The sequence below is a fragment of the Pelodiscus sinensis genome, chromosome 28, assembly GCF_052426305.1.
Source record: "Pelodiscus sinensis isolate ZL-2025 chromosome 28, ASM5242630v1, whole genome shotgun sequence".
NCBI lineage: Eukaryota > Metazoa > Chordata > Testudines > Trionychidae > Pelodiscus > Pelodiscus sinensis.
Genome location: NC_143079.1, coordinates 13,814,876 through 13,840,971, shown reverse-complemented (window position 1 = coordinate 13,840,971; position 26,096 = coordinate 13,814,876). Strand labels below are relative to the sequence as shown.

The 26,096-nt window shown below is 61.0% G+C and overlaps 1 protein-coding gene across 5 annotated transcripts in view; it reads left to right on the top strand.

The window, feature by feature from the left end:
- KCNIP3 (potassium voltage-gated channel interacting protein 3) overlaps positions 1 to 26,096 on the top strand; it is a 96,636-nt gene that overhangs the window by 56,465 nt on the left and 14,075 nt on the right. The window contains exon 1 of one of the 5 annotated variants that reach the window (XM_075910720.2): positions 11,254 to 11,935. The exons of the other annotated variants lie outside the window; for them this stretch is intronic. Within the exon in view, the coding sequence (XP_075766835.1) occupies positions 11,833 to 11,935 (103 nt within the window). The 5' untranslated portion in view covers positions 11,254 to 11,832. Of the gene's footprint in view, positions 1 to 11,253; positions 11,936 to 26,096 lie in introns of those variants that run through there. 5 annotated transcript variants of the gene reach the window in all.

The following is a 26,096-nucleotide window of genomic DNA, read 5'->3' as shown; positions in this document are numbered from 1 at the left end:
CCTCCCTTCAGGAAGTTGAAGGCTGCTCTCAAATCCCCCCTCGCTCTTCTCTTCTGCAGACTAAACAGACCCAACTCCCTCAGCCTCTCCTCGTAGGTCATTATGCTCCAGCCCATGCTGAATGAAGCTGATAATACTTAGTACCCACTCTACGTCCCCTATGCTTGGTTTTCTATGTCACTAGGGTGTGGAATGTAGCAGGGCATCCAGCCAATGCCTTTGCTTAGACTTCTGTTGTAGGAATCAAACTTGTCAATGAAATGAAGTGCTGCAGCTTCCCTGTCGCACTGGCTTGTGAAATTGGTTTGAAATAACACAGTGTCTTTGAGATCCCTTAACGAGGGCCCAGGCAAGTTACAATGTTCCCCAACAGGTTTCTCTGTGTTGCCTTTTCGGATCTCGGATTTGTGTCCATTAATTATTTCTCGTAGAGACTGTCCAGTTTGGCCAATATCCATGGCAGAAGGGCATTGCTGGCACTTGATGGCATTTTATAGGGCAGTTACTTCCGGCACCTACTAATCAAGGTTGACTTCTCATTACTTGTCTCATGACAGTGCCTTGAAGCCAGGAGGGACACATTGGGTTGGGTACCAGAAAATCATATCACAAGATCTTACAGTCTAGGGGCCTATGCCCTGACGCATCAGCATGTCTCTCTCCTTCCCTGCGCTTGTAGCTCGTTAGCAGTCAGACGTGTCTAATCCTTTGAAAGCACTTTGCCATCTGCTGATGAAGAGCGCAACACAGGAGCTGGGGAGTGTTGTTCTTTGGCTCTTCCGACTCGCTGAGCTCTCGCGGCGGAGAGTTCTGCAGGTTAACAATGCAGCTGTGCAAACTAGCAGCTGCTTTTCTCAATGGGAAAGTGGAGGCCAATTCCCTTCCAACCATTCTTGTATTACGAGAGAGGAGAAAGAGGTGCCCTTTAGCCTCATGGGCACAGCACTGGGCTGCTTGGGATATTTGGATTTTATTCCCAGCTCTTCCACTGGCCTCCTTAGTGACTTTAGGTAAGTCACCCTGCCTCAGTTTCCCCTGAAGCACGGTGACTTACCTAAAGTCACCTGTTTGGGGGAATCTCATTGCTCTATAGACGCATGTTGAGATCGACCACTGCAAAGCGCCTTATCAGTGCTCGATGTTACATTTTATTGGATAGATTTCTACCCTGGCCTCTCTTATGAACCCTCTCACAGACCCGACTTTTCAATCTCTCTCTGGTGGTGATTTCCCCACCTCCCGTACAATTGCCGTCTTCCTCTGAGCCTCTGCTGCTGTGCCCTGTTTAAACTGGGGTGATCCCTGCTGCCCCTGGGGGATTATTCCCAGGACAGGCTGCAAAGGTCCCTACAGTTCCTTCTCTGCTTTCTTACGCAGCCTAACACTTTGCTTGCTTTTATGTCCTGCCCCAGAGGCGAGGGAGCAGTCCCCGGAGCTGTGTGCCAGGAAGCCCAAGCCTCTTTCCTGATTGCTCGCTGTTAATTTAGAGTCAAAATATCTGTGGCGGCAGGACCCGATGCTTAGGAGAAGCATCTGCAAAGGGATCTTGCGCTTCGCACGGTGGGAAATTGTCCTTGCGCAGCCCACGGGGCTCGGGGCTGGTGCCCATTCTGAAGAGGGTCCAAAGGCTTAAGCCCCTTCTTTGCTGCCCAGATTTGGGGCTGTTGGGAGGCGCTGCTTTGGCGACGGCGTGAATTAGACCGAGCGGCCTTGGGGCGGCTCTAAGTTACAGCTGTTTGGGGGAATCTGCAGCATCACGTGCCAAGGGCGCTCCCCGTCCTGTGACTGGCAGCTGGGCCAGAGACTGGGGGTCTCTCTCCTCTCCTGCCAGCCTTGTCTCGGGCCTGGTTTGCCTGCCGGGTGCCCCAAACTCCCAGGGCTGCCGTGACCTTTCTTTGGCCCGCGGGGGGCTCTCCTGCAGGGCAGACTGCAGAGCGGTTGGGGGGGGAGGCAGCCTTGCACTGGGTCCTACCTGCCTGCACCCGGGCTCCTGCCCTTCCTCGGGGATCTCAGAGCTTTTTGCAAGAAGGCGTTCCCCATGGTGCTGTGCCGGGCGGCCTTCCCAGCGCTTGGGCCAGCCCCGGAGGCCTTTCCCGCCGGCCAGGCCAGGCCTTCGTCGTCATTGCAGGGTCTGTGTGGAGGGGACAGGGGTCCCGCGTTGCATCAGGGGCATCGCCTTCCTTCCCGGTCCCCAGACTTTCTCCAGCTCCGACAAGGCCTGCAGCCTGCTGGGCTGGCTGCGCCCCAGGCTCATCATGTATCGGGAACCGTATGCGAGGAAGGGGGCAGCTTCCCTCTGTGCCGCCGCCCGTCGAGCATCGTGTGTGATCAGAGAGCAGAGAATCCCGGGGCTGGCAGAGACCGCAGGAGGCATCGAGTCCAGCCCCCTGCCCAAAGCAGGACCAACCCGACTCAATCATCCCCGGCAGGGGAGCGGCTTTGCGGCTCACGTCCATAGCGCCCTGGTCCCGGGCTGGCCAAGCGGTTAGACGTGGCATCTGGCTGGAGCAGCAACACAAGGACCCCGAGGGCATGGATGGCTGGGGAAGGCCCAGCTGGGGAAGGCAAGCCTGAGCCCCGCCCCTTCCCTCTGAGGCCCCGCCCCTTCAGCACCTCCCCCCAGCCAAGCCCCGCCCATCCCCAGGGCGGTTAGGGGAGAGGGGAAGCGACTTTCCCGTGAGGAGGTGCAGGGCCGGGGGAGGATGCAGAGAAGGATGTTGGGTCAGGTGGAAGGGGAGTGGGGAAGGGCGAGAAATTCCTTGGATGCGGTTCAGCTAATCAGCTTCACGGCTCATGCAGACTGAGCCGCCAAGCCCTGTAATGGCCCATCCATCAGCGCCTCCCTCCCCGCAGCCCCATCTCCAGAGTCTCACGGGCCAGCGGGCAGCTGGATGGCCAGAGGCGGGGGGGGGGGGGGGCTTCCTGAGAACCCCACCCTCCCCTCGGTGCCCTAAGGCTGGGAGCAAGGACGAACCTGCCCCATGGCTTCTCCGTGCTCTGCCGGGAGGGATTCCGAAGCCGACTGATGCAGGCAAATCCAGGGCCTTGCTGCAAAGCTGCTAGACTGGGGTCGGGGCGGGGAGGGGGGGTTGTTATATGCACGATGCATGGGGGGGAGGGGCGGTCGACCAGTGGTTCCATCCTGGCTCCACTATCCCCTTTGCCAAGGTGCTAGAGACCCCCCTGGCTGAAGGACTAGCGGATGGAGGTCTCCTATTTAGGAACCTCCCCTGGGCTCAGGCAGCGCAGCCCGAACAGGAGAGGCCGGCGCGCTGGCTTCTTAGCCGCCCAGGGCGCTGGCCTTTGGAGCGCACGCAGGAGCTGGACCGGTCCCTGAGCATCGTTAGGAGCCAGCCTGCTCCTCCATCTCAGTGCAAACGCCAGGCCAGCGTGAGGGCTTTTATTACTGACACCCCCGTCCCTTTGGCACCCGGAGCCGGGGACCTAAAGGAGAAGGAGGTCTGGGACTGGAGAACCCAGCATGGCGCCTAAAATAGTGAACCCTCTTTTCTGTGGGTGCTCCAGTGGCGCTTGGCGAGCAGGGCCCATTACGCTAGGAGCTGTACAGACACATAGAGCGAGACGGTCTCTGCCTGAAGGCGATTACGGTCTGACTGGATCAGATGGCAGGGAGGGAGGAAGCACAGGGAGGTGCGGAGCCTTGCCCCAAAGTCACCCAGCAGGCCTGTGGCTGAGCAGGGACCAGAACCAGGTCTCCTGGGTAGTCCAGGGTTCTCTCCACTAGGCCCTATTGCCTTTCTCTACTCCTTGTCCCAGTGTGCTTTTCGGACGCTGTCCCTATAGTACTGCTGAAATGCAGCCACTTCTGGGCCGGAGGGCGGCAGCTAGGGAACAAGGGACGTGCCAGGCCGGGGTGGATGCTGGCCAAAGCCGCCGGAGTAAACCCCGACTCAGACGAGGCAGTTAGGAGTCTGCCTGGATTGGAGCCTGCGATCTCAGGCCTTGCTGGCGTATTCAGGGCCCATTCCCTCTCTCTGCTGCACCGCAGGGCCGAGCCCGGCAGGAGAGTAAAACTAGCAGTGCAGGAATCCCGCTGGCTGGTCCCCGGGCACTGGGCCCTCGCCCGGCTGCATGTCAGAGCCGAGTTCCAGCCGGAGTGGCCACGCGGCTTTTCCATCAGGCCACTGGGCTGAGATTCGGGGCCTGGGGTGTCTCTTTGCCGTGTCGACGCCCCTGAGGAGTCTGCTGTCGTGACCTGCTCGGGTCCCAGGGCGCATGGGCTGGGGGGCTGGCTGAGAAGCTGGGGAGATTCCCGGGGGGGTCTGAGAACAGGCCGGGATGAGCGCAGCAGCAGGGAGCCGCCGGATGGGCTCTGGCCCCGGAAGTGGCGTGTGCCAGCGCCCTGCGGCCAGGGCTTCGGCTTTGCCAGGAGTCTGTGGCGTGGGCAGAGGGGGGGAGGGATGCGAGTCTGTCTCTCCACAGCGGCTTTTCCCCTTCCCACGCTTCCTAAGGAAACCACCAGCGCGGCGGATCCAGCGGCCTGGCCTCAGAGCGCTGGCTCCCACGGGGCCTGGCCCCTGAGCTCACACCCTCCGCCAGGCCCCTCCGGGTGTCTCTCGCTTCCCTCCCCGGGGCCCCACCAGCCCCTTTCCCGGCGCTGCTCCCAGCCCCCGGGGTCGGCTCTGCCGCCCACCCCTGGGGGGCTCTTGGTGCCCCCCTTGGAAGGGATCCACAGAGGGGTATTTTGCAGACTTTGTGCTGTCTGGATCCCGGAGCCTGGCCCCCTGCCCTTCGCGTCAGCCCTTTGCCATGCTCCCCACCCCGCCTTGTCCAGGGGTTCTTGAAGTGTGGTCCACGAGCATCCTCCAGGGGGGCTGCAGGCTCGGGGCTCAACCCCCCCCCCCCCCCGCAGCTCCAGCCCCGCCCCCTCTGTGAGATTGGAGTGCCAGCTCCAGCTTCCCCTGGGCCGGGGGAGCCTCGCAGGCCGGTCCGGATCACGGGGCGAGGAGGCAGCTCCATGTGCTGCTGCTGAACAGCAGCGCAGGAAACCACTCACCTGGAGGCTTTCCCTGCTGCACCCATTGGCTGGAATTACAGCCAATAGGAGCAGTGGGGGGCGGGGCCTGGGAGTGGTGAATGACGCGGACCCAGGTAAGCGCCCCCCTCAGACCCAGACCCCACAGCCCCATTGCTCTTCCACACCCTCCCTCCCAGACCCCCGGCCCTCAGCCTGCTCCTGCCCCCTCCCTCCTGGCTGGACCCCGCACCCCCACCCCTCCTGCACCCATTTTGTCATTACGGGTGGGTGGCTGGGGGTCTGCGGAAAGGTTTGTGTTGAGCAGATGGAGAACCGGGTGGTGGGGGAGGTGAGCGACCCCCAAGGAAGAGGATCCCCCCAGCCCCACCGAGCTCGTGCACTGGCTGTGCCGCCCCATCCCTGCTGCGGTTGGCTGAGGGGCGCGGTGGGAGTCGGGAGGGAGCAGACAGGAGGGGACGTGGCCTCAGCCAAGGGCTGGCGGAATTGTGCTCAGTGCCGGAGTCAGCCCAGTCCCCAAGGGGCACTGGTTCCCGAACGGCCCAGCCCCCCCCGGGCCGGACGCCGGCATCTGGTGGCCACGGGACAGCACCTACCGCTGCATCTGTGAGCAACACACTTCCTGCTGGCCTGGCCCGGCCTGCCCAGCCCCGGCCAGACTCCATGGGCCTGTCTCTCAGACCCCAATCCAGAGCTTGGGGCAGGGGGGAGGGGCCGGGCAGGTGGCTTCAAGCCGCATTTGGCCTCCCCGTGTTTGGAGGCTGTTCAGAGCCCGGCTTGGCCCCCGGCATAATTCAGAACAACCCCAAGGCTGCTCCAACCTGCGTTCTGCTTCTCAACGGCCCTTCGGGGCACTCTGGCCACACTGGGGACTGAGCAGGGCAGATGTGGGGCTCCTAAACCAGCCCGTTCCCAGAAAGCTGCCCGCGGTCAGACCACGTTAGCGTAAGTGAGACCAGCCTCCTGGACTCTCCTGTGCGTTACTGGTTGCTTCTCCCATCCTGCTCTGCCAGGTGCAGACGAACCTCCGCCCCAACCAGCCTTTGGCCAAGTCTCTGAGGCTACGTCTACACTGCAATGCTATTTCCGGATACCAGAGGGATCCCGAAATAGCTACCTCTCCCCCCTCCCCGTGTCTTTTGAACACATCCGCTATTTCGAAATATACTGGACGCGCTATTTCGGCATCCCTGCAGACTTGGTTCCACGAGGAATAAGGGGTGTCTCGCAAGAGCGCTTTACTTTGATATTTGGTGCCGTGTAGACGCGCCAACTTTAGAAATAGCCTATTTCAGAAAAGAATCGTAGCGCAAATTGGGTCTCTCGTTTTGAGCGATGGGCACAGGGTAGACGTACCTTAGGTGAAGCTCTCGGTCTCAGCAGAAAAAAGAACCCGAGCCCCTGGCAGGATTTTGGGGGGAGTAGCTGGCGTGCCCCAGCCATTAAACCCATGGGGCGCTGCAGCTGCTAATGCAGCCTGGCTTGGAGCGGATTAGAGGCTGGTGCTTTTAGCCATTTAAACGTCTTTAATATTTTACATTGAGAGAAACAGGGATCAATGTCTTGTTTATAGCGCCGTGTGCGTGGGGAGTTGCTCCAGGCTTTGTCCTGTGCAAGCGGATTTCCCGGGAGGGGGGATGTGTGGGGAGGGGGTGAACTGCCAGCCCCAGACTGTGCCTGTGGGGGCTCAGATGCTAAGTGCGCGATTAGCTGGCGAATGCGGGGAGGGACACAGCCAGGCCTGCAGCGTAGGGAAAGGGGCCAGGGGGCCATAACAATCGTTTGCACTTTGCAGCTGTCAGGCTGCAGGATGGGAAAGGACCAGCCAGCTTGGGCAGGGGCAGAATAAGGGATGCAGTGCTAGACAAATCTGAAATGATAACTGGCTTAGAAAAGTTCAGCCAGACACTCTGATTTGCCTTCCCGTCTAACACAAGGGGCTGGTTAGGAGGCAAACACGATGCAAGCTGTGACTGGCTGTTACTCTGCCATGTGTGGAATTAACCCGTGGAACTCCCTGCCACTGGATGGCAGAGGGAAAGAGGTCAAAAAGGGGTTCGTTTTTATGGTCGTGGCTCTGCCATTCAGCCTAGTTTGAAGCGTGTGTGTGTCCCATTGATTTTGATTAATCTTATTTGCATATTGGCGGAATCGTGTCCTAAATGAAGTATTACCAAACTGCTCCATGCTAAAAAGGCCTGAAGCAGGGTTACTTAACCTACGGGCCGCATGTGGCCCGTTTGTGTGCGGCCCACGGGGCAGTTCGGGTTCGCGCGGGGCTCAACACGTGGCTGGTGGTTAGGATCCTTTGAACGTGGCCTCCACTGGGACCACGCTCCACAGCAGCGAGGCGTCTCCCAGGCGGGGTGAGCACTGAAAGACGCAAGCGGACGGGCTGTCTGGAACAGAGGAGTCCAGGGTGTCGGCATTTCCAGCCCCCAGGGAGGAGGTGCATTGTGTGAAAGAAGCTATTTGCATATATTTACATATATATTTGCATGTATCTGCAACCCCACTTCAGTTGCAGCCCTCGGCATGTGCTGTGAGAATCATTGTGGCCCCCGGGGCGTCCAAAGTTGAGTCGCCCTGCGGATATAAACCCCCTGGGGCTTTGATGCCAGAGTTGCATGGCTGCCTGCTATGGAAATTCTGTGGTGTAATCACGGCATAGGTGTGATCTGCAGCTCTGGGCAGTGCCCCTGAAATGCAGCCACCTCTGGGGTGGAGGGTGCCGACTGCTGCGCCACCCTGCAGGGAGGAGAGGGGAGGGGCAGTGATTCCCAGGGGCAAACTCTTTTGCTCGTTCCTCCGTGTCCCAAGCAGGGACAATCTCGCTAGCGGGCGAGGTTACAGATGCCGGCAGGTTCGTAGCTCAGGCGACGTACCTGGCGGGGGCTGCAGCATGGTAGCCCGGCTCCCTGGCTGCCAGGGGAGGCTGGGGCCAGGGCTGCAGTGCGGCAGCCCCAGCCCTCCAGGTGGCCCGAAAGGATTGGACTGGGATAGTCCGGGCGTGGCTCCAGGGAGAGACAGGTTGCTGAAGGGGTGTGGCCTCGGACGGAAGGGGCGGGGCTTCAGCTGCCTTCCCCAGCTGGGCCTGCACCCGCCGGCCCTGCCCACGGTGCCTAGAGCTGAGCGCCGAGGGTGGCGCCATCACCCCGCTGTGCAAGGAGACCTGGAGCAATGGGGCCCTCCTTGGGCCCCTGCAGCCTCACTTCCCGTGTGAGGAGCGGGGGCCCGGTGAGGCCCCCTCCCATAAATCAGGAGCTCGGCTTCCCTTGCAGGAGCTTCCGTCCTGCCTGCAGGGGCCCCGGGACGAGAGTGGGGACAGAGCCCGGCCCGCTGCAGGGTAAACCGGACGCAGAGACGGGCAGGGCGGCCCACCACATTTTGGCCCCTGAGGCGGGGAGCCACCCTGCCCCCTTGCTTGGGCCCAAACTTTGAAAGGTCTCGATTCTCTGGGTCCTAGAGGCGTCCCCCCCCCCAGTCTGGCACCTGAGGTGGCCGCCTCAGTTCACCTCGTGGTGAGGCCGGCCCTGGAGACGGGCGCCGGGGCGGGGGGCCGGGCTCTCACCCAAGCGCCTGCCAGAACTGATCGTCTCGCGCCACATTGAACGCGGGGCGGCGGGCACTGCGCAGCACCTGAGACTTCTGGGGGTGGCAGCATCCTAGGGCCCCTCGTGCTACCCAGCTCCCTGCTAACACCCCCTTTGCCTCCGGATAGGCCGCCTTCCCCTTGTGGGCCCCCGTCGAGTCCTGTCACTTTGTTAGCCTGGCCTTGACTCCTGATGCACGTGTGAACACGCATGGCACATGTGAATGTTTGTCGTGTGAACATGCATGGCACATGTGACTTTTATGACATGTGTGCGTACACATGGCATATATGCATGTTTATGACATGTGTGAACATGCGCAACACATGTGAACATGTATGGCACGTGTGAATGTTTATGGCGTGTGTGAACACACATGGTTGCGGATGACACTAAGCTGGGGGGAGAGGCAGGGATTGGGTCCAGAGTGACCTAGGCAGATGAGAGGATTGAGCCAAAAGAAATCTGATGAGGTTCAACAAGGCCAAGTGCAGAGTCCTGCCCTTGCGAGGGAAGAATCCCAAGAACTGTTACAGGCTGGGGACCGACTGGCTAAGCAGCAGTTCTGCAGAAAAGGCCCTGGGGGTTACAGTGGAGGAGAAGCTGGATGTGAGTCAACAGGGGGCCCTTGTAGCCAAGAAGGCCAATGGCATATTAGGGGCATTAGGAGGAGCATGGCCAGTCGATCTAGAGAAGTGATTATTCCCCTTTATTCGGTCCTGGGGAGGCCACATCTGGAGTGTTGCATCTGGTTCTGAGACCCCCCCACTACAGAAAGGATGTGGACGCATTGGAGAGGGTCCAGCGGAGGGAAACCAAAATGATTCGGGGGCTGGAGCACATGACCTCCGAGGAGAGGCTGAGGGACTTGGGCTATTTATTCTGCAGAGGAGAAGACCGAGGGGGGATTTGAGAGCAGCGTCCTGCAGGAAGGTTCCAAGAGGCTGGCGAGAGGCTGTTCTCAGTGGGGGCAGGTGGCAGAACAAGGAGCAATGGGCTCAAGTTGCGGTGGGAGAGGTCCAGGTTGAATATTAAGAAAACCTATTTCCCTAGGCGGGTGGGGAAGCCCTGGGACGGGTTCCCTAGGGAGGGGTGGAATCTCCACCCCTAAAGGTTTTGAAGTCCCAGCTTGACAAAGCCCTGGCTGGGTTGATTTAGTTGGGTTTGGTCCTGCTTTGGGCAGGGGGCTGGACTCGATGACTCCTGAGGTCTCTTCCCGTGCTATGATTCTATTCTTCTATGTGGATGCACATGGCCCACATGAACACACATGGCACATGTGAATGTTCGCCAGAGTGAACACGTGTGCACACGTGTGGCACACATGAGTGTTTATGGCACATGTGAACACATGGCATGTATACATGTTTGTGACATGCATGAACATGCACGGCACATGTAAACATGCAAGGCACATGTGACTGTACGTAGCACTTGTGAACACACATGCCACATGTGAACACACATGGCAAATATGAATGTTTACTGCACGTGAACATGTATGGCACACGTGAACACACATGTGCCTTGTGTGGGTGTGCATAGCATGTTCCTACTCTTTGCGTGTTTTCCATGGTGCCCCAGGCTAGCAGATTTGTCTGGGCCCCTACGTCAGCCAGGACAAGCTGGTGTGTGCAGGCAGGCGTGTGTGCCTGGGCCCACCCAGACCCCACGGGCGGAGGGTGGAAGAGGCCAGGGAAGGCAATGGCGTTCCAAACTGCCTCCCGCATTTAGCACAGCTCCTCCAGTCTCCTGCACTGCAGCCTGCCTGCCTCCCATGCTCTGGAAGGGGCTGCTCTCCCCGAGGGCCTGCCCTCCATGCTGGGAGGGGGGCAGGGCAGGCCAGGTCCGTGAGCCCCCATTGCTCTGGGGGAGGCAGGAGAAGGCTACAGGCCTCCCGTGCGTGGGGGGGGCTGCCCCTTCTGTGGGGTGAGCGGCATGGGCGGGGGTCTCGGGCGGTAGGGACGGGCTTCTGGGCCTGCCTCCCCCGCCCTGGCTTCAGCCGCCACCCGTGACAGACCCTCCGCAGCCGGTTCCCTCCTGGGCTGGCGGGGCGTGGCCCTTGCAGAAGCAGCCCTAAAATCCCAGCAGCCTGGGGAGAGCCTGGCCGATTCTGTCTCCCAGGCGCCCCGCTGCCACACTCCCGCCCCCTCCGAGGCAGGAGCCGCACGGCTGGGCCCGGGGGCGTTGGGAGCTCCGGGGCCGGTGCAAACGGGCAGGACTCCAGGGGAGTCAGGGCCACTGCAGGCGTCCCCCGATTGTATTGCAACCGGGAGCAATCGGCTGGGGTGCCCCTCCCCGGGGTTGGGTTGGGTTGTGCTGCGCGCGCTCCCGTGCGTTGCATCCAGCCGCTGGTGCCCGCCTGGATTCTGAGCTTCCTTGCTCCAGCCTGGCTCCCGTGGGCCCCGGGTCGGCGCGCTCCGTGCCCCGGCCCTGCCGAGTCACCTTCCCTGCCAGGCTGCTCTCACAGGCCGCGGCTTCCCGACACACAAACCGACTCCGCTGCTTGTCTGCGACCGGCGGCACGGCTGGGAGAGGCAGCTGGGGCCCCGCTTCCCTCCTCTGGATCAATGCTGCCCCGCGGCCGGCCCCGCGCCAGCCTCCTCCCCCTTGCCGAGGTCTCCGGGTGGGAGTGTGCCTGGGGGGTGGCGTGTGAGGGATTTTATAGCCACCCTGCAGCCAATGGCATTGTGGAGAGGCGAGACGGAGGCGCCGGGCGGATGCTCCATCCGTCAGTGCATCATCGCCAGGCCCGGGGGAGCCCCGCCGAACCTCCTGCTGACCCGGCTGCGCGAAGCAGCCTCCCAGACGGACGGGCGGACGGACGGGCGCTGCGGGATCACAGCTTCGCTGGAGCGACGGGAGTTGGCAGCAGCCGAGCGAGCTGGGTCCCCGGCAGGAGGGATTCTGCTGCTAGGAAAGTTGGCTCCACCAAGTTTGGAAAGTTTGGTTTCGGGCGCCCTTCGCAGTCCGGGCTTTGCCAAGGCAGCTGCCGCGGCCCCCTCCCCGGCAGGGCCTGCCCGCCCCGGGAAAGCCGGCGGAGGAGATAACTCAGCGCTCCCTCTCCAGCGAGGACCTGGAGATGTGAGGTGCCGGGGGGGACCTGGGGCTCGCTCCTGCGGCCCGTCTGCTCCCTGGCCCCCGGGCTCTTGTTGCGGGCGCTGGCGGAGCTGAGCTGGCCCCGGGGGGCGTGAGTCGCATGCCCCCAGCGCCGCGCCGCCCGTCGCGGGACACTGGCCGGCCATGGGCATCCAGGGGATGGAACTCTGTGCCATGGCCGTGGTCATCCTGCTTTTCATCGCCGTCCTCAAGCAGTTCGGGATCCTGGAGCCGATGTCCATGGAAGGTAACCCCCTGCCCTGCCTGCCCCTGCCGCCTGGAGCCCAGTACCCCGACCCCCTGCCATGCCTGCCCCTGCCGCCTGGAGCCCAGTACCCCGACCCCCTGCCCTGCCTGCCCCTGCCGCCTGGAGCCCAGTACCCCGACCCCCTGCCCTGCCTGCCCCTGCCACCTGGAGCCCAGTACCCCGACCCCCTGCCCTGCCTGCCCCTGCCACCTGGAGCCCAGTACCCCGACCCCCTGCCCTGCCTGCCCCTGCTGCCTGGAGCCACCCCAGCTCCGCGACCCGGCCCCCTGCGCCTGGAGCCCAGTACCCCGCCCCCCGCCCCTGACGTTCTCCCCTTAGCCCATCCAGCCCCCTTCCCTGGGGAGGGAGGACAGGGACAGGGGCTGGTTCCCCCCCCTCCCCGCAGCGTCTCCCAGCTCTGCAGCCTCTTCAGGCTGCTGGGAGGGAAGGTTTGCACTAGAGCTGAGAAAGGGGAGCCCCCCAGGGATGGGGGGGCAATGCGTGGAGGGGGCTGACCAGGGGAAATTGGATCCTAGGCTGCCCCCTGGCCCCACTCACTGCCGGCCGGAGCTGCTGGACGTTTCACTGCCAGGGGAGGGTCCGTTCCCCCCCGGCTCCGGGAGCCGCCTGCAGATGAGTCCTGCCCCTGCAGAGTGAGGGACGGTCCTGCCCCGGGGCTGCTCCCAGCACCAGGCTTGGGCCCAGGGAGAGCCCCCCCCCCAGCCCGGGGGTCAGTGTGTGAGGAGCCGGAGGGGGCAGGCACTCCATGCCCCTTGCCCTCAGACACCTCCGGCCTGCCGCAGGCTGGCAAACGTCCACCGGAGCCCGGGGCGACCCCCACGTGTGGCTGGGGAGGCCCAGGGCCTGGTGCCCCTGGGGGCGGAGCAGGGGCCTGTCTCTTGAGCAATCCACACTCCTTGTCCCGGGTGTGAGGGCCTCCATCTTGGCCGGCGTTTGAACCAGGGCCTCTGGAAGCTGCTGGCCCGGGCCGGGCACGGGATGGGAGGTCTGTGGCACTTGCTCACCAGTGGGCTACACGTGCACGTGACTTGCACTAGTGACAGCAGCGTGTCGGGGGAACCCTCCCTCCTGCGGGGTCTCTCGCTGCTCGGCGGGGAGTCCCCGTTTCCAGAGCTGATTCCCCGCCCCGAGCCCGGGACAGTCCTCTCTGTATCCCCCGCTCTGCTGCAAAGCGCAGCGCCCGGCGCCGGAGGCTCCACGGAGCCACCTCGGCGTCACGTGGCCCCCATGAAATATTAACCACGGAGCGAAACCTGCTCGCTTGACTCTGAACTCGAGAAACTGGATCCGACCCCTCAAGGGCACGGCTCTGCAGCTCCCCGCTGCACCACTTCCATGGCACCAGCCCAGCCTGCGTGGGGAGCAGGGAGACAGACGCTTGCTAAGCCCTCTGCATGCCCAGAGCCCCCCTCTCGGCCCCTGGGCCGGAGCAGAGGCCAGCAGAGCAGCCCCTTGCTGAGTCGTGGGTGCCGCTGCCGGTTTGCCCTGGTGGTAAAAGGCACCGGACCGCGGCCTCACGTCCCAGCCCCGCTCTGACCTTGCTCTGGGGGATCTCAGCCTGGAGTCCGGCTCTGATCACAGGGCAAGGAGGCGGGATGCAGAATTCCCCCACCCGCCGAATCAAACCCCTCCAGACCCTCGGCCGGGGGAAGGGTTGCCAGCGCCGCGAAACTCTGGCGGAGAAGGCCGTGTCCCCCGTGCCCTCCTCTCCGGCTGGACCCCGAGGGAGGCGCCTTGTGGGGCAGGGAGAGAGGAAAACCCGGGGGGGCTGTGTGAGCCGGGTGCATTTCACACCCCGCGCCGGCGGCTGTCTCCGGCGCGGGTTAGATCCCATTGAAAGCGACCGTGACGTCGGCCCCTGACTCAGCTCGGAGCCCGTCGTGGGACTCCATTGCGGGGCATTACTTATTAATGCACACGGCGTGGAGGCACCGAGGCCGGCGGGCCCGGCGGGGGGACGTGAGCTCCCCCAGGATCGGAGCGGCGGGAAAGCGGGTTGCAGCGGGGCTGTGACTCCCCCGTCTGCGTCTCACTTCGGTTCCGCCCGGGGCGCTCGAATGGCGTGGGAAAATCCCCACTGGCCACGGCGGGGGGGAGTAAGGGGGCACGAGTCGGGGGCAAAGGGCCCCGCCCGATGGAAATCAGTCTTGGGTGCAGTTCCAGAGTCACCGCAGAGCTGGATCGGGCTCTGCTCAGCTGGGTAGGCGGGTGTGTCCCTGGGCTGCAAATGCTCCAGTGACTCCCCCTGCGAAGGGCAATGTGGGAACATCTTGTAGCTGCTCCTAAGCACCCTGTTCCTAAGGGAACGAGCCCCTCCCGGCCTTTGTCCTACTGTCCTAGCCTCCTGGCACCAAAGTCACAGCTCTCCAGCTGTGGGGTGTGTGGCACATTGGCTGGGACAGAGTTTTAGGGACCCAGGACCAGATCCATGACCCATCTCGTCTTTGACAGTGTCCAGAACCGAACGCCCCACGTACTGTCAGGCGAAACCCTGCAGTAACCACCATGAAGTATCCTCAAGTCCCTAAATGCAAGAGATTGGCTTGAAGCGAGAGGTTTTCTAGGTCCCCTCCCAAGCTCTGGCTGCTCTAATTACTCTCTCTGTGTCTATTCTCACTATTCAGACAAATAGCCAGCCCCTCTTGGAGCCCAACAATAATCCTGTGGCAACCAGGTCCAGTCTGCTCTGCCTTGGGAGTTGAAATGAGAGCCCATAATTAGCCTGTGGAACTCCCTGCCACTGGATGTTTGGCCAGGCTGAGAACCACTTGCTCCTTTGAGCCTGAGTGAGGCGCTTCGGACTGATCCATCTCATTGCAAAGTTAGCTTTATTCTTCATAGCTGTGACTGGGATGGAGATAGAAGTAGAACCGAGCTGTGAAATTTGGACCCGGAATTCAACTTCCCCAGGGGCTGGGGGTGTTTGGGGTCGGAGCTGTTGGTCTGGTCTGGGTCTCTGAGAACTTGACAAGCCCAGAGCCCTGCAGGCCCTGACTTGGGAATAGACTGATGGGCACAGGTAAGCACCACTGAAACCAACGTGCTCTGTGCTTAGCTGAGTCAGGGCCTTTATGAACCAGCACCCCCTGCACTCTGTGAAGTGGGAAAATATCATTAACCCCGGTACGGAGGTGAAGTGAGCTGGGCAAGGCCTGATGGTCAAACAGAGCCCAAATCTGCGAGGACCACAGGCACCGCTGTATTGGATCAGACTCCAGGTCCACCTAATTTGGGCTGCTTTGGCTAATACCGTCTTCTTCCGGGGAAGCAGCCAGAAACCTTGCAGGGGGAGAATCGGTCCCTTAGGAGAGTCTCCTGCTGACCCCTAGCTGTAAGAGCTTGGCTTAAATCCTGAAGCATGAGAGTTCGCCACCCGTGTGCACATCCAGTGGTGGTGAGTTCCACAGTCTAGCTATGTTCTGGAAGGAAAAAATACGTCCTTGTATGGGTTTGGGATTGCACCGGAATCCTGGCTTTGGTTCTACCTGAGGTGCCTGTGCTTATCCACACAAGTCTGTGTTTGCGTAGCGGATACAGTCCAGTGCGTGTTACAGCAATGCAAGGGATAGAGCTGGAAGAAAGCAGCACAGCGCATTGTCAGGGTTAAATGAGCTGACTGGGCGCCGTGCTGTGCGGCTTCTTTATGGAGGAGCAAGCGGTGTGCAGAGAAAACAGTCCCCCAGGCTCCCTGCTGTCACCGTGACCTAGTGCCCGGGGAGGGCGGCATGGGAAGGCCTCTTTGGATGGCTGGGTCTCCGCTGTGAGCATCAGTCTGTGTGTGAAAGCAGGGGCCTGCCTGGCGTGCACCCACGGGCATTGGAGCGGCCGGAGCGCGTGGTCTCGGTGCAGGTGGACAGGCGCAGGGACAGGGGAGGGTAAGAGCCCCAAGGTCCTGCCAGGCAGGGGGGAAGGAAGATGCTCCGGTAGAGAAGCTGAGCCGAGTGGCAACGGAACCAATCACAGGCCCAGCCGGCCCAGTATCCCGCTTCTGAGGCGGCCACCATGGGTTGCTTTCCCGTGCACTGGGGGCTCGCACGGCCTCACCAGCGTGTGCAAATCTGGCTGGGAGACGCCAGGCTGTTCACCCTACAGCGAGCGGGCGGCCGCAGACCAGAGCAGCGCCGGCCGCCCAAGGAATGGGCCAGGGTGGCGCTACTCCCACAGAAGGTTCACGTGGCGCCGTTACGTGGCGGCCATGACGGCCGGGCGCCACCCCTGGGTGCGGTGACATTAGTGCCCCCGGTTCAGCTGAGGTAGCACAAGCGTGGCAGGGTGTGCTTGCCCTGCAGCGCCCCCTGCTGAATGGGAGTGGGGCTGCAAATGCTCTCTGCCTCAGTTTCCCTCCTCGGGAAGCCAAGGAGAACTCCCTCTTGGTGCTTGGGGCTGGTCACTTCATCCAAGGGTTGGACAGCTCTCTGCTGCTTCCGTGGGGAAGACAGAACTGGTCACAGTCTCCCAGCTTGGCCCCAGTTGGTTGGGTGAGACGGGACCCTGGCCCCGGGCCCTTAAAGAAACGGGAACAAGAATTCCCCTCTCAAACCCTTCTCACTCCCAGCACCGCTTCCTCTGTCTGAATATCTCCCAGATCCTTGTGTCCAGAATCGGCCCTTTCAGCTCTTAACTAGCCGCAGAGTGGGCTGGATTGACCATTAGGCAGTACTGCCCTTACGGGGTAACTGTTCCCCGTCGCACAGCTGTCTTCTGAGCCAGGCACTGCTCAGACACGTACTGTCCCCATACAGTTGTTAGTCTAAGGGCTTCGTCCAAAGCCCACTGACATCTGCCTTTGGATTGGGCCCTAAATGGAGGCGACGAAGACGAGAGAGAGAGAACAGATTATCCCCATTTTGCAGAAGGGGAAACAGGCAGAGAAACCGACTTGCCCAGGCTCACGCGGAGTCTGTGAGATCGCCCCAAACTGCCCCCAGATCCCCTGAGTCCCAGGCCAGGGCCCCAACTGCAAAGCAACCCTCCAGGCCAGGGGTCTCCAACTCCCGGCCCGCAGGCCAGTCCCAGATCATGCAATCCGGCCCCGGACACCCGGCCGGCCAGTCCGTTACTGTCCCTCAAGCCCCGCCCCTTTCTGCCATTGCCCCGCCCTCTCCCCCCATAGCACTTGGGGAACCTGGTGCCGCGCGGTGACAGCCATGGCCAGTGCGCACCGCTTCCCCTGCAGCTCCTGTCGCCGCTGCCCAGTGCCAGCCCCCTCTCCTCCAGCGATCCCCAAAGCTGGAGAAGGCGGGGCAATGGTGGGAAGGGGTGGGGCTTGGGGCCAGTAACGGACAGGCACCCCCTAGCCCTCCAGAAGTCCTGGGCTGAATTGCACAGTCTCCAACCGGCACGTGGGCCGGGACTTTGCGACCCCCGATCTCGATGGCTGCTGATTAAAAGGGCTGAGCAGTGTAATCCAGAGTGGTTACAGGCGGGGGCCTGCTGGACGCAGCTGGGATGCTCTGTTTTCATGGCACCCCGGGGTGGGGGGGCAGTGCTGCAGCTGGCGTAGCGCCATTGAAACAGCCGCCAGCAGCTCCTCATAAGAAGGGGGCCTGATCTCACGGAGGCTGCAAAGCCCCCGCTCTCGTGGACTTGTGTGGCCAGCGGGGTACTCCGCCAGCCGGGGGGGGGGGGGGCTGGGTTTCTTTCTGCTTCCTCCAGCCCCCCCGGCAGCAAAAGTCCTGCAAGTGGCACGAAATGTACAGGCCTGCCGGTTCATCTCAGCACGCTGAGCTGGCCCTGCAGGGCTAACGGGAAACAATGTCGCCCAGGGTTAATTTGGTGCCAAAACGTCAGCCGATGTGTCCGGCGCTTTCCTCCGTCACTCTGAACCCCGGTGTACTCACTCCCTTTGGAGGGGCGTCACCGTCACTCTGAAGCCCGGTGTACTCACTCCCTTTGGAGGGGCGTCACCGTCACTCTGACCCCGGTGTACTCACTCCCTTTGGAGGGGCGTCACCGTCACTCTGAACCCCGGTGTACTCACTCCCTTTGGAGGGGCGTCACCGTCACTCTGAACCCCGGTGTACTCACTCCCTTTGGAGGGGCGTCACCGTCACTCTGAACCCCGGTGTACTCACTCCCTTTGGAGGGGCGTCACCGTCACTCTGAGCCCCGGTGTACTCTCTCCCTTTGGAGGGGCGTCACCGTCACTCTGAGCCCCGGTGTACTCTCTCCCTTTGGAGGGGCGTCACCGTCACTCTGAGCCCCGGTGTACTCACTCCCTTTGGAGGGGCGTCACCGTCACTCTGAACCCCGGTGTACTCACTCCCTTTGGAGGGGCGTCACCGTCACTCTGAACCCCGGTGTACTCACTCCCTTTGGAGGGGCGTCACCGTCACTCTGACCCCGGTGTACTCACTCCCTTTGGAGGGGCGTCACCGTCACTCTGAACCCCGGTGTACTCACTCCCTTTGGAGGGGCGTCACCGTCACTCTGAGCCCCGGTGTACTCTCTCCCTTTGGAGGGGCGTCACCGTCACTCTGAGCCCCGGTGTACTCACTCCCTTTGGAGGGGCGTCACCGTCACTCTGAGCCCCGGTGTACTCACTCCCTTTGGAGGGGCGTCACCGTCACTCTGAGCCCCGGTGTACTCACTCTCTTTGGAGGGGCGTCACCGTCACTCTGAGCCCCGGTGTACTCACTCCCTTTGGAGGGGCGTCACCGTCACTCTGAGCCCCGGTGTACTCACTCCCTTTGGAGGGGCGTCACCGTCACTCTGAGCCCCGGTGTACTCACTCCCTTTGGAGGGGCGTCACCGTCACTCTGAGCCCCGGTGTACTCACTCCCTTTGGAGGGGCGTCACCGTCACTCTGAGCCCCGGTGTACTCACTCCCTTTGGAGGGGCGTCACCGTCACTCTGAGCCCCGGTGTACTCACTCCCTTTGGAGGGGCGTCACCGTCACTCTGAGCCCCGGTGTACTCACTCCCTTTGGAGGGGCGTCACCGTCACTCTGAACCCCGGTGCACTCACTCCCTTTGGAGGGGCGTCACCGTCACTCTGAGCCCCGGTGCACTCACTCCCTTTGGAGGGGCGTCACCGTCACTCTGAGCCCCGGTGCACTCACTCCCTTTGGAGGGGCGTCACCGTCACTCTGAGCCCCGGTGCACTCTCTCCCTTTGGAGGGGCGTCACCGTCACTCTGAGCCCCGGTGCACTCACTCCCTTTGGAGGGGCGTCACCGTCATTCTGAGCCCCGGTGCACTCACTCCCTTTGGAGGGGCGTCACCGTCACTCTGAACCCCGGTGCACTCACTCCCTTTGGAGGGGCGTCACCGTCACTCTGAACCCCGGTGTACTCACTCCCTTTGGAGGGGCGTCACCGTCACTCTGACCCCGGTGTACTCACTCCCTTTGGAGGGGCGTCACCGTCACTCTGAACCCCGGTGTACTCACTCCCTTTGGAGGGGCGTCACCGTCACTCTGAGCCCCGGTGTACTCTCTCCCTTTGGAGGGGCGTCACCGTCACTCTGAGCCCCGGTGTACTCACTCCCTTTGGAGGGGCGTCACCGTCACTCTGAGCCCCGGTGTACTCACTCCCTTTGGAGGGGCGTCACCGTCACTCTGAGCCCCGGTGTACTCACTCTCTTTGGAGGGGCGTCACCGTCACTCTGAGCCCCGGTGTACTCACTCCCTTTGGAGGGGCGTCACCGTCACTCTGAGCCCCGGTGTACTCACTCCCTTTGGAGGGGCGTCACCGTCACTCTGAGCCCCGGTGTACTCACTCCCTTTGGAGGGGCGTCACCGTCACTCTGAGCCCCGGTGTACTCACTCCCTTTGGAGGGGCGTCACCGTCACTCTGAGCCCCGGTGTACTCACTCCCTTTGGAGGGGCGTCACCGTCACTCTGAGCCCCGGTGTACTCACTCCCTTTGGAGGGGCGTCACCGTCACTCTGAGCCCCGGTGTACTCACTCCCTTTGGAGGGGCGTCACCGTCACTCTGAACCCCGGTGCACTCACTCCCTTTGGAGGGGCGTCACCGTCACTCTGAGCCCCGGTGCACTCACTCCCTTTGGAGGGGCGTCACCGTCACTCTGAGCCCCGGTGCACTCACTCCCTTTGGAGGGGCGTCACCGTCACTCTGAGCCCCGGTGCACTCTCTCCCTTTGGAGGGGCGTCACCGTCACTCTGAGCCCCGGTGCACTCACTCCCTTTGGAGGGGCGTCACCGTCATTCTGAGCCCCGGTGCACTCACTCCCTTTGGAGGGGCGTCACCGTCACTCTGAACCCCGGTGCACTCACTCCCTTTGGAGGGGCGTCACCGTCACTCTGAACCCCGGTGCACTCACTCCCTTTGGAGGGGCGTCACCGTCACTCTGAGCCCCGGTGCACTCACTCCCTTTGGAGGGGCGTCACCGTCACTCTGAGCCCCGGTGCACTCACTCCCTTTGGAGGGGCGTCACCGTCACTCTGAACCCCGGTGCACTCACTCCCTTTGGAGGGGCGTCACCGTCACTCTGAACCCCGGTGTACTCACTCCCTTTGGAGGGGCGTCACCGTCACTCTGAGCCCCGGTGTACTCACTCCCTTTGGAGGGGCGTCACCGTCACTCTGAGCCCCGGTGTACTCACTCCCTTTGGAGGGGCGTCACCGTCACTCTGAGCCCCGGTGTACTCACTCCCTTTGGAGGGGCGTCACCGTCACTCTGAACCCCGGTGTACTCACTCCCTTTGGAGGGGCGTCACCGTCACTCTGAACCCCGGTGTACTCACTCCCTTTGGAGGGGCGTCACCGTCACTCTGGACCCCGGTGTACTCACTCCCTTTGGTGGGGCGTCACCGTCACTCTGGACTCCGGTGTACTCTCTCCCTTTGGAGGGGCGTCACCGTCACTCTGAACCCCGGTGTACTCTCTCCCTTTGGAGGGGCGTCACCGTCACTCTGAGCCCCGGTGTACTCACTCCCTTTGGAGGGGCGTCACCGTCACTCTGAGCCCCGGTGTACTCACTCCCTTTGGAGGGGCGTCACCGTCACTCTGAGCCCCGGTGTACTCACTCCCTTTGGAGGGGCGTCACCGTCACTCTGACCCCGGTGTACTCACTCCCTTTGGAGGGGCGTCACCGTCACTCTGAGCCCCGGTGTACTCTCTCCCTTTGGAGGGGCGTCACCGTCACTCTGAGCCCCGGTGTACTCTCTCCCTTTGGAGGGGCGTCACCGTCACTCTGAGCCCCGGTGTACTCACTCCCTTTGGAGGGGCGTCACCGTCACTCTGAGCCCCGGTGTACTCACTCCCTTTGGAGGGGCGTCACCGTCACTCTGAGCCCCGGTGTACTCACTCCCTTTGGAGGGGCGTCACCGTCACTCTGAGCCCCGGTGTACTCACTCCCTTTGGAGGGGCGTCACCGTCACTCTGAGCCCCGGTGTACTCACTCCCTTTGGAGGGGCGTCACCGTCACTCTGAGCCCCGGTGTACTCACTCCCTTTGGAGGGGCGTCACCGTCACTCTGAGCCCCGGTGTACTCACTCCCTTTGGAGGGGCGTCACCGTCACTCTGAACCCCGGTGTACTCACTCCCTTTGGAGGGGCGTCACCGTCACTCTGAACCCCGGCGTACTCACTCCCTTTGGAGGGGCGTCACCGTCACTCTGAACCCCGGTGTATTCACTCCCTTTGGAGGGGCGTCACCGTCACTCTGAACCCCGGTGTACTCACTCCCTTTGGAGGGGCGTCACCGTCACTCTGAACCCCGGTGTACTCACTCCCTTTGGAGGGGCGTCTCTATGTTCACACCAGAGTCTGGCCCAACTAGTCGGGGGTAAGGCAGAGCCGTTCGTACACGGGCCCTTCTCTGACCTGCTGCGCTAGAGGTCCGTTGCCCTTGCTGGAGAGGCAGGATTAACAGATCCTTTGGGTCGCTGGCTATTCGGGAAGCATTTCTTAGGGTCCCACTGGAAACCTTTTTTTTTTACATTTTCAGAGGGTCAAAAAGTCAAAAAAATCATTGTGAGTTTCAGAGTCATAGCACACTAGAGCTGGAAGGGACCTCGCGAGGTCATCAGGTCCAGTCCCCTGCCCTCACGGCCCGACCCAGCACCATCTACCATCCCTGACAGGCGTCTGTCCAACCTGCTCTTAAATATCTCCAGAGATGGAGATTCCACAACCTCCCTGGGCAATTTATTCCAGTGTTTAACCACCCTGACAGGCAGGAAGTTTTTCCTAATGTCCAACCCAAACCTCCCTTGCTGCAGTTTAAGCCCCTTGCTGCTTGTTCTATCCTCAGAGGCCAAGGAGAACAATTTTTCTCCCTCCTCTTTGTAACACCCTTTTAGATACTTGAAAGCTGCTACCACGTCCCTTCTCAGTCTTCTCCTTTCCAAACGAAACAAGCCCAAGTCTTTCAGCCTTCCCTCCTAGCTCCTGTTCTCTCGACCTTTCATCATTCTTGTTGCTCTTCTCTGGCCCCTCTCCAATTTCCCCACATCTTCCGGGAAATGTGGGGCCCAGAACTGGACACAAGACTCCGGCCGAGGCCTAATCAGCTCACAAGTGCCTTCAAGAGGCTTCGGCCCAGCACAGAGCTTTGATGCCGACACCGGTGAGGCTCTGGTGCTGGAGGTGGCGAAGGAGGGGCGGTCCCAACCTCCCTTCATTTGTGACGAGCCAGACGCCTTGCTCCCAGGGCGGCCCCGGGCACTGCTGTGCTGGATGCCTGGGCAGGACCCTCCCCCTCTGAAGGGGGCTATGGAGGCAGGACCCTCCCCCTCTGAAGGGGGCTATGGAGGCAGGACCCTCCCCCTCTGAAGGGGGCTATGGAGGCAGGATCCCTCCCCCTCTGAAGGGGGCTATGGAGGCAGGATCCCTCCCCCTTTGAAGGGGGCTATGGAGGCAGGATCCCTCCCCCTCTGAAGGGGGCTATGGAGGCAGGATCCCTTCCCCTCTGAAGGGGGCTATGGAGGCAGGATCCCTCCCCCTCTGAAGGGGGCTACGGAGGCAGGATCCCTCCCCCTCTGAAGGGGGCTACGGAGGCAGGATCCCTCCCCCTCTGAAGGGGGCTACGGAGGCAGGATCCCTTCCCCTCTGAAGGGGGCTATGGAGGCAGGATCCCTCCCCCTCTGAAGGGGGCTATGGAGGCAGGATCCCTCCCCCTCTGAAGGGGGCTATGGAGGCAGGACCCTCCCCCTCTGAAGGGGGCTACGGAGGCAGGATCCCTCCCCCTCTGAAGGGGGCTACGGAGGCAGGATCCCTTCCCCTCTGAAGGGGGCTATGGAGGCAGGATCCCTCCCCCTCTGAAGGGGGCTATGGAGGCAGGATCCCTCCCCCTCTGAAGGGGGCTATGGAGGCAGGACCCTCCCCCTCTGAAGGGGGCTATGGAGGCAGGATCCCTCTCCCTCCGAAGGGGGCTATGGGGTGAAAGGCTGCCGGGACTCCCAGAGGAAGGCCCCTGCAAACCGAGTGGCTGCGGCGGGTGGTCTGGCTGCCTCACTCAGCTCAGAGACGGCCCCTCTGAATGGGGAACGAATCAGCCACTTAGCGCCTGAGCCAACAGCCCCTGAGGTCAATGGGAGCGTTTCCTTTGACCTCCGTGGGCTTCGGGTGAGACCCTCATTGAGGTCATGCCCAGCGACAGCCCTGGCAGCACCACAGTCCTCCAGTCAGCTGCTCGCTCTGCCCCTGCTCTCAGCCGGGGGGCATGGGCATGTCTCGGATGGAGCAGAATCCTCAGCCCTTAGAATAATAAATCAAAACCGAAATCCCGGCCCCAAGCACAGACTTTATGCCGCCCCCCAAAGGAGATGAGCCAGAGACTCTGTGATCCACCAGGGACTTCGCTGTAGCTACTGCTTTGACGTGGCAGGTGCTCAGACAATATGGGGATGAGTGGCAAGATAAAATCGGTGGCTGTGGTGGGTGGATGTGTATGGGGATGCAGGGAGAGAGATGGGGGCGTGTTTGGGGATGGAGGGAGAGATGGATGGATGGCTAGATGTGTCTAAGGATGAATAGACGGGTGTGTGCGGGGAGACAGATGAATGGATAGATGGGTATGTGCGAAGTGCATGCATGAATGGATAGGTGTGTGCAGGATGGACAAATGAATGGATAGATGGGTGTGTGCCAGGTGCATGCATGAATGAATAGGTGTGTGCGGGGTGGACAGATGAATGGATAGATGGGTGTGTGCCGGGTGCATGCATGAATGGATAGGTGTGTGCAGGATGGACAGATGAATGGATAGATGGGTGTGTGCCGGGTGCATGCATGAATGGATAGGTGTGTGCGGGGTGGATGGATGAATGGACAGATGGGTGTGTGCGGGGGGGATGGATGAATGGATAGATAGGTGTGTGCGGGGTGGATGATGACTGGACAGACGGGTGTGTGCGGGGGGACAGATGAATGGATAGATGGGTGTGTGTGGGGGGACAGATGAATGGATAGATGGGTGTGTGTGGGGTGGACGGATGAATGGACAGACGGGTGTGTGCGGGGGGACAGAGGAATGAACAGAAAATCATATTGTTCTGGAATGTGTATAGGAAATGAGAGAGCCGGCGTCTTTATTTCTCATTTTCAGCGTGTTGGTGGCTGAAGAAGGGGAGGGTTCTGGTTGAAAATGACACCAGGAGCCGGTTGTGTAGCGGCATAGAATGGGGGTAGATACAATGTCAGTTACATGTATGGGACCAGGACTCTGCAAGTCAACGTGATCTCAGCTCAAACATCCGCGAGTGCAGCAATTCTAAGTCTTGTTTTCCCCCTGAAGAGAACCACAGGAGTGTATAGTAACTTCATCTCAACAAGGTGATTTGCCTGGAATTTCCTTACTTTTAAAAATAAAATGATTGTGGAAAAGCCACTAGTGCTGGGGGAAGCTCTTGTTCTCTGTCAAAACGTCAGTTATAGTCTGGTCCAGGTGCCAGCTGTGTTCATTAGCACACTTTGCTGGGCTCGACAGAGCTGCATCCAAATTCCTGCAGCCTTTGCAACGCCGTCCAGCCCAGCCAATTCAGCTCGAGAGGTAGCAAAGTGCCCTTGCAGACTTCTAAAAGTCCAGCTCATTTGGCAGCAGACGAGAAGATGTCTGCATGCTAACCCCTACAGCCGCCTTCATGGCTTTCGACCCGGTCGCTTCTGCCTAGGACTTTAAGGAGTTGCTGCGGCGGGGGGAGGTTTTTTATCTTGAGCAAATATGTGGCAATTTGGCTAATTAATCTCTGGTTTTGGGGTCTCTTGGCTGCAAGCAGCCCCCTTCCCCCCGATTCTTCCCCAGAAATGGTGAAATATCACTCTTCAGCTACGTTACACTGCACGGTTTTTTTGGGAAAAGATACGCAAAATGCGAATCGCAATTTGCATATCTTTTCCCACTTTTTTTTTCCGAAGAGGCTTTCCTGACATTTGGCCTGTCTACACTGAGCCAAACGTCCCAAATAAAAACAACCCTCTTTTTCGGAACATCCCTTCTTCCTCATAAAACAAGGTTTACAGGGATGCTAAAAAAACGCGTCCGCTCTTCTGAAAAAAATTTCAGAAGAGCAGATGCGTTCCTTGGACGCGGCAGAGTTTTTCCGGGATATACTCTTCTATATTTCCAGAAACTCCCTGTGCATTCTGGTTTCCAAAGATGCTGTAACCCTTCTATAAGTCACCAAGAGCAGTGCTATTTTCTGGGCACAACAGGCCTCCAAATTTGCGTTTTTGGAAAGGCTGGCAACTCCTTCCCACCCTCTTTCAAACTCAGTTATTTACAAGGAAAGTCCCAAGTTCTGTGTCCTGGAGCTCAGCAGGAATCCAAGTGGAGATAGGTTCCTTGCTCACAGTTCCAAGCCTCTTCCAGCCAGCCCTCTGCCCAAATGCTCCCGTTTTAGAACAGCATTCTCCAGGCTGTGCCCTCGGTTCTCTGTATCCCTCTGGAGTCTTTTTCTCCTTCCCTCTCTCGCCTGCACACCCCTCTGCTCACAACAATCCGATCCAGGCTCCTTCGCCAATCTCTCCCAAGTTCTTGAGCAGCCTCCCATGTGCGTGGGTTTTGGGAGGAGGCTGCTGCTTTCAGCCCCCTGGTTCCATAAAGGAGCTCCGTCCCAGATCCTTGAACGTGTGACGACGTGTCGGAGTTCCCCCAACACTGCACCCCCGCAGCAGCAAGAACAGACTCCGCCAGCCAGTAGAAGAGAGGCCGCAGCCCGATGGGGCCTGATCCTGGGT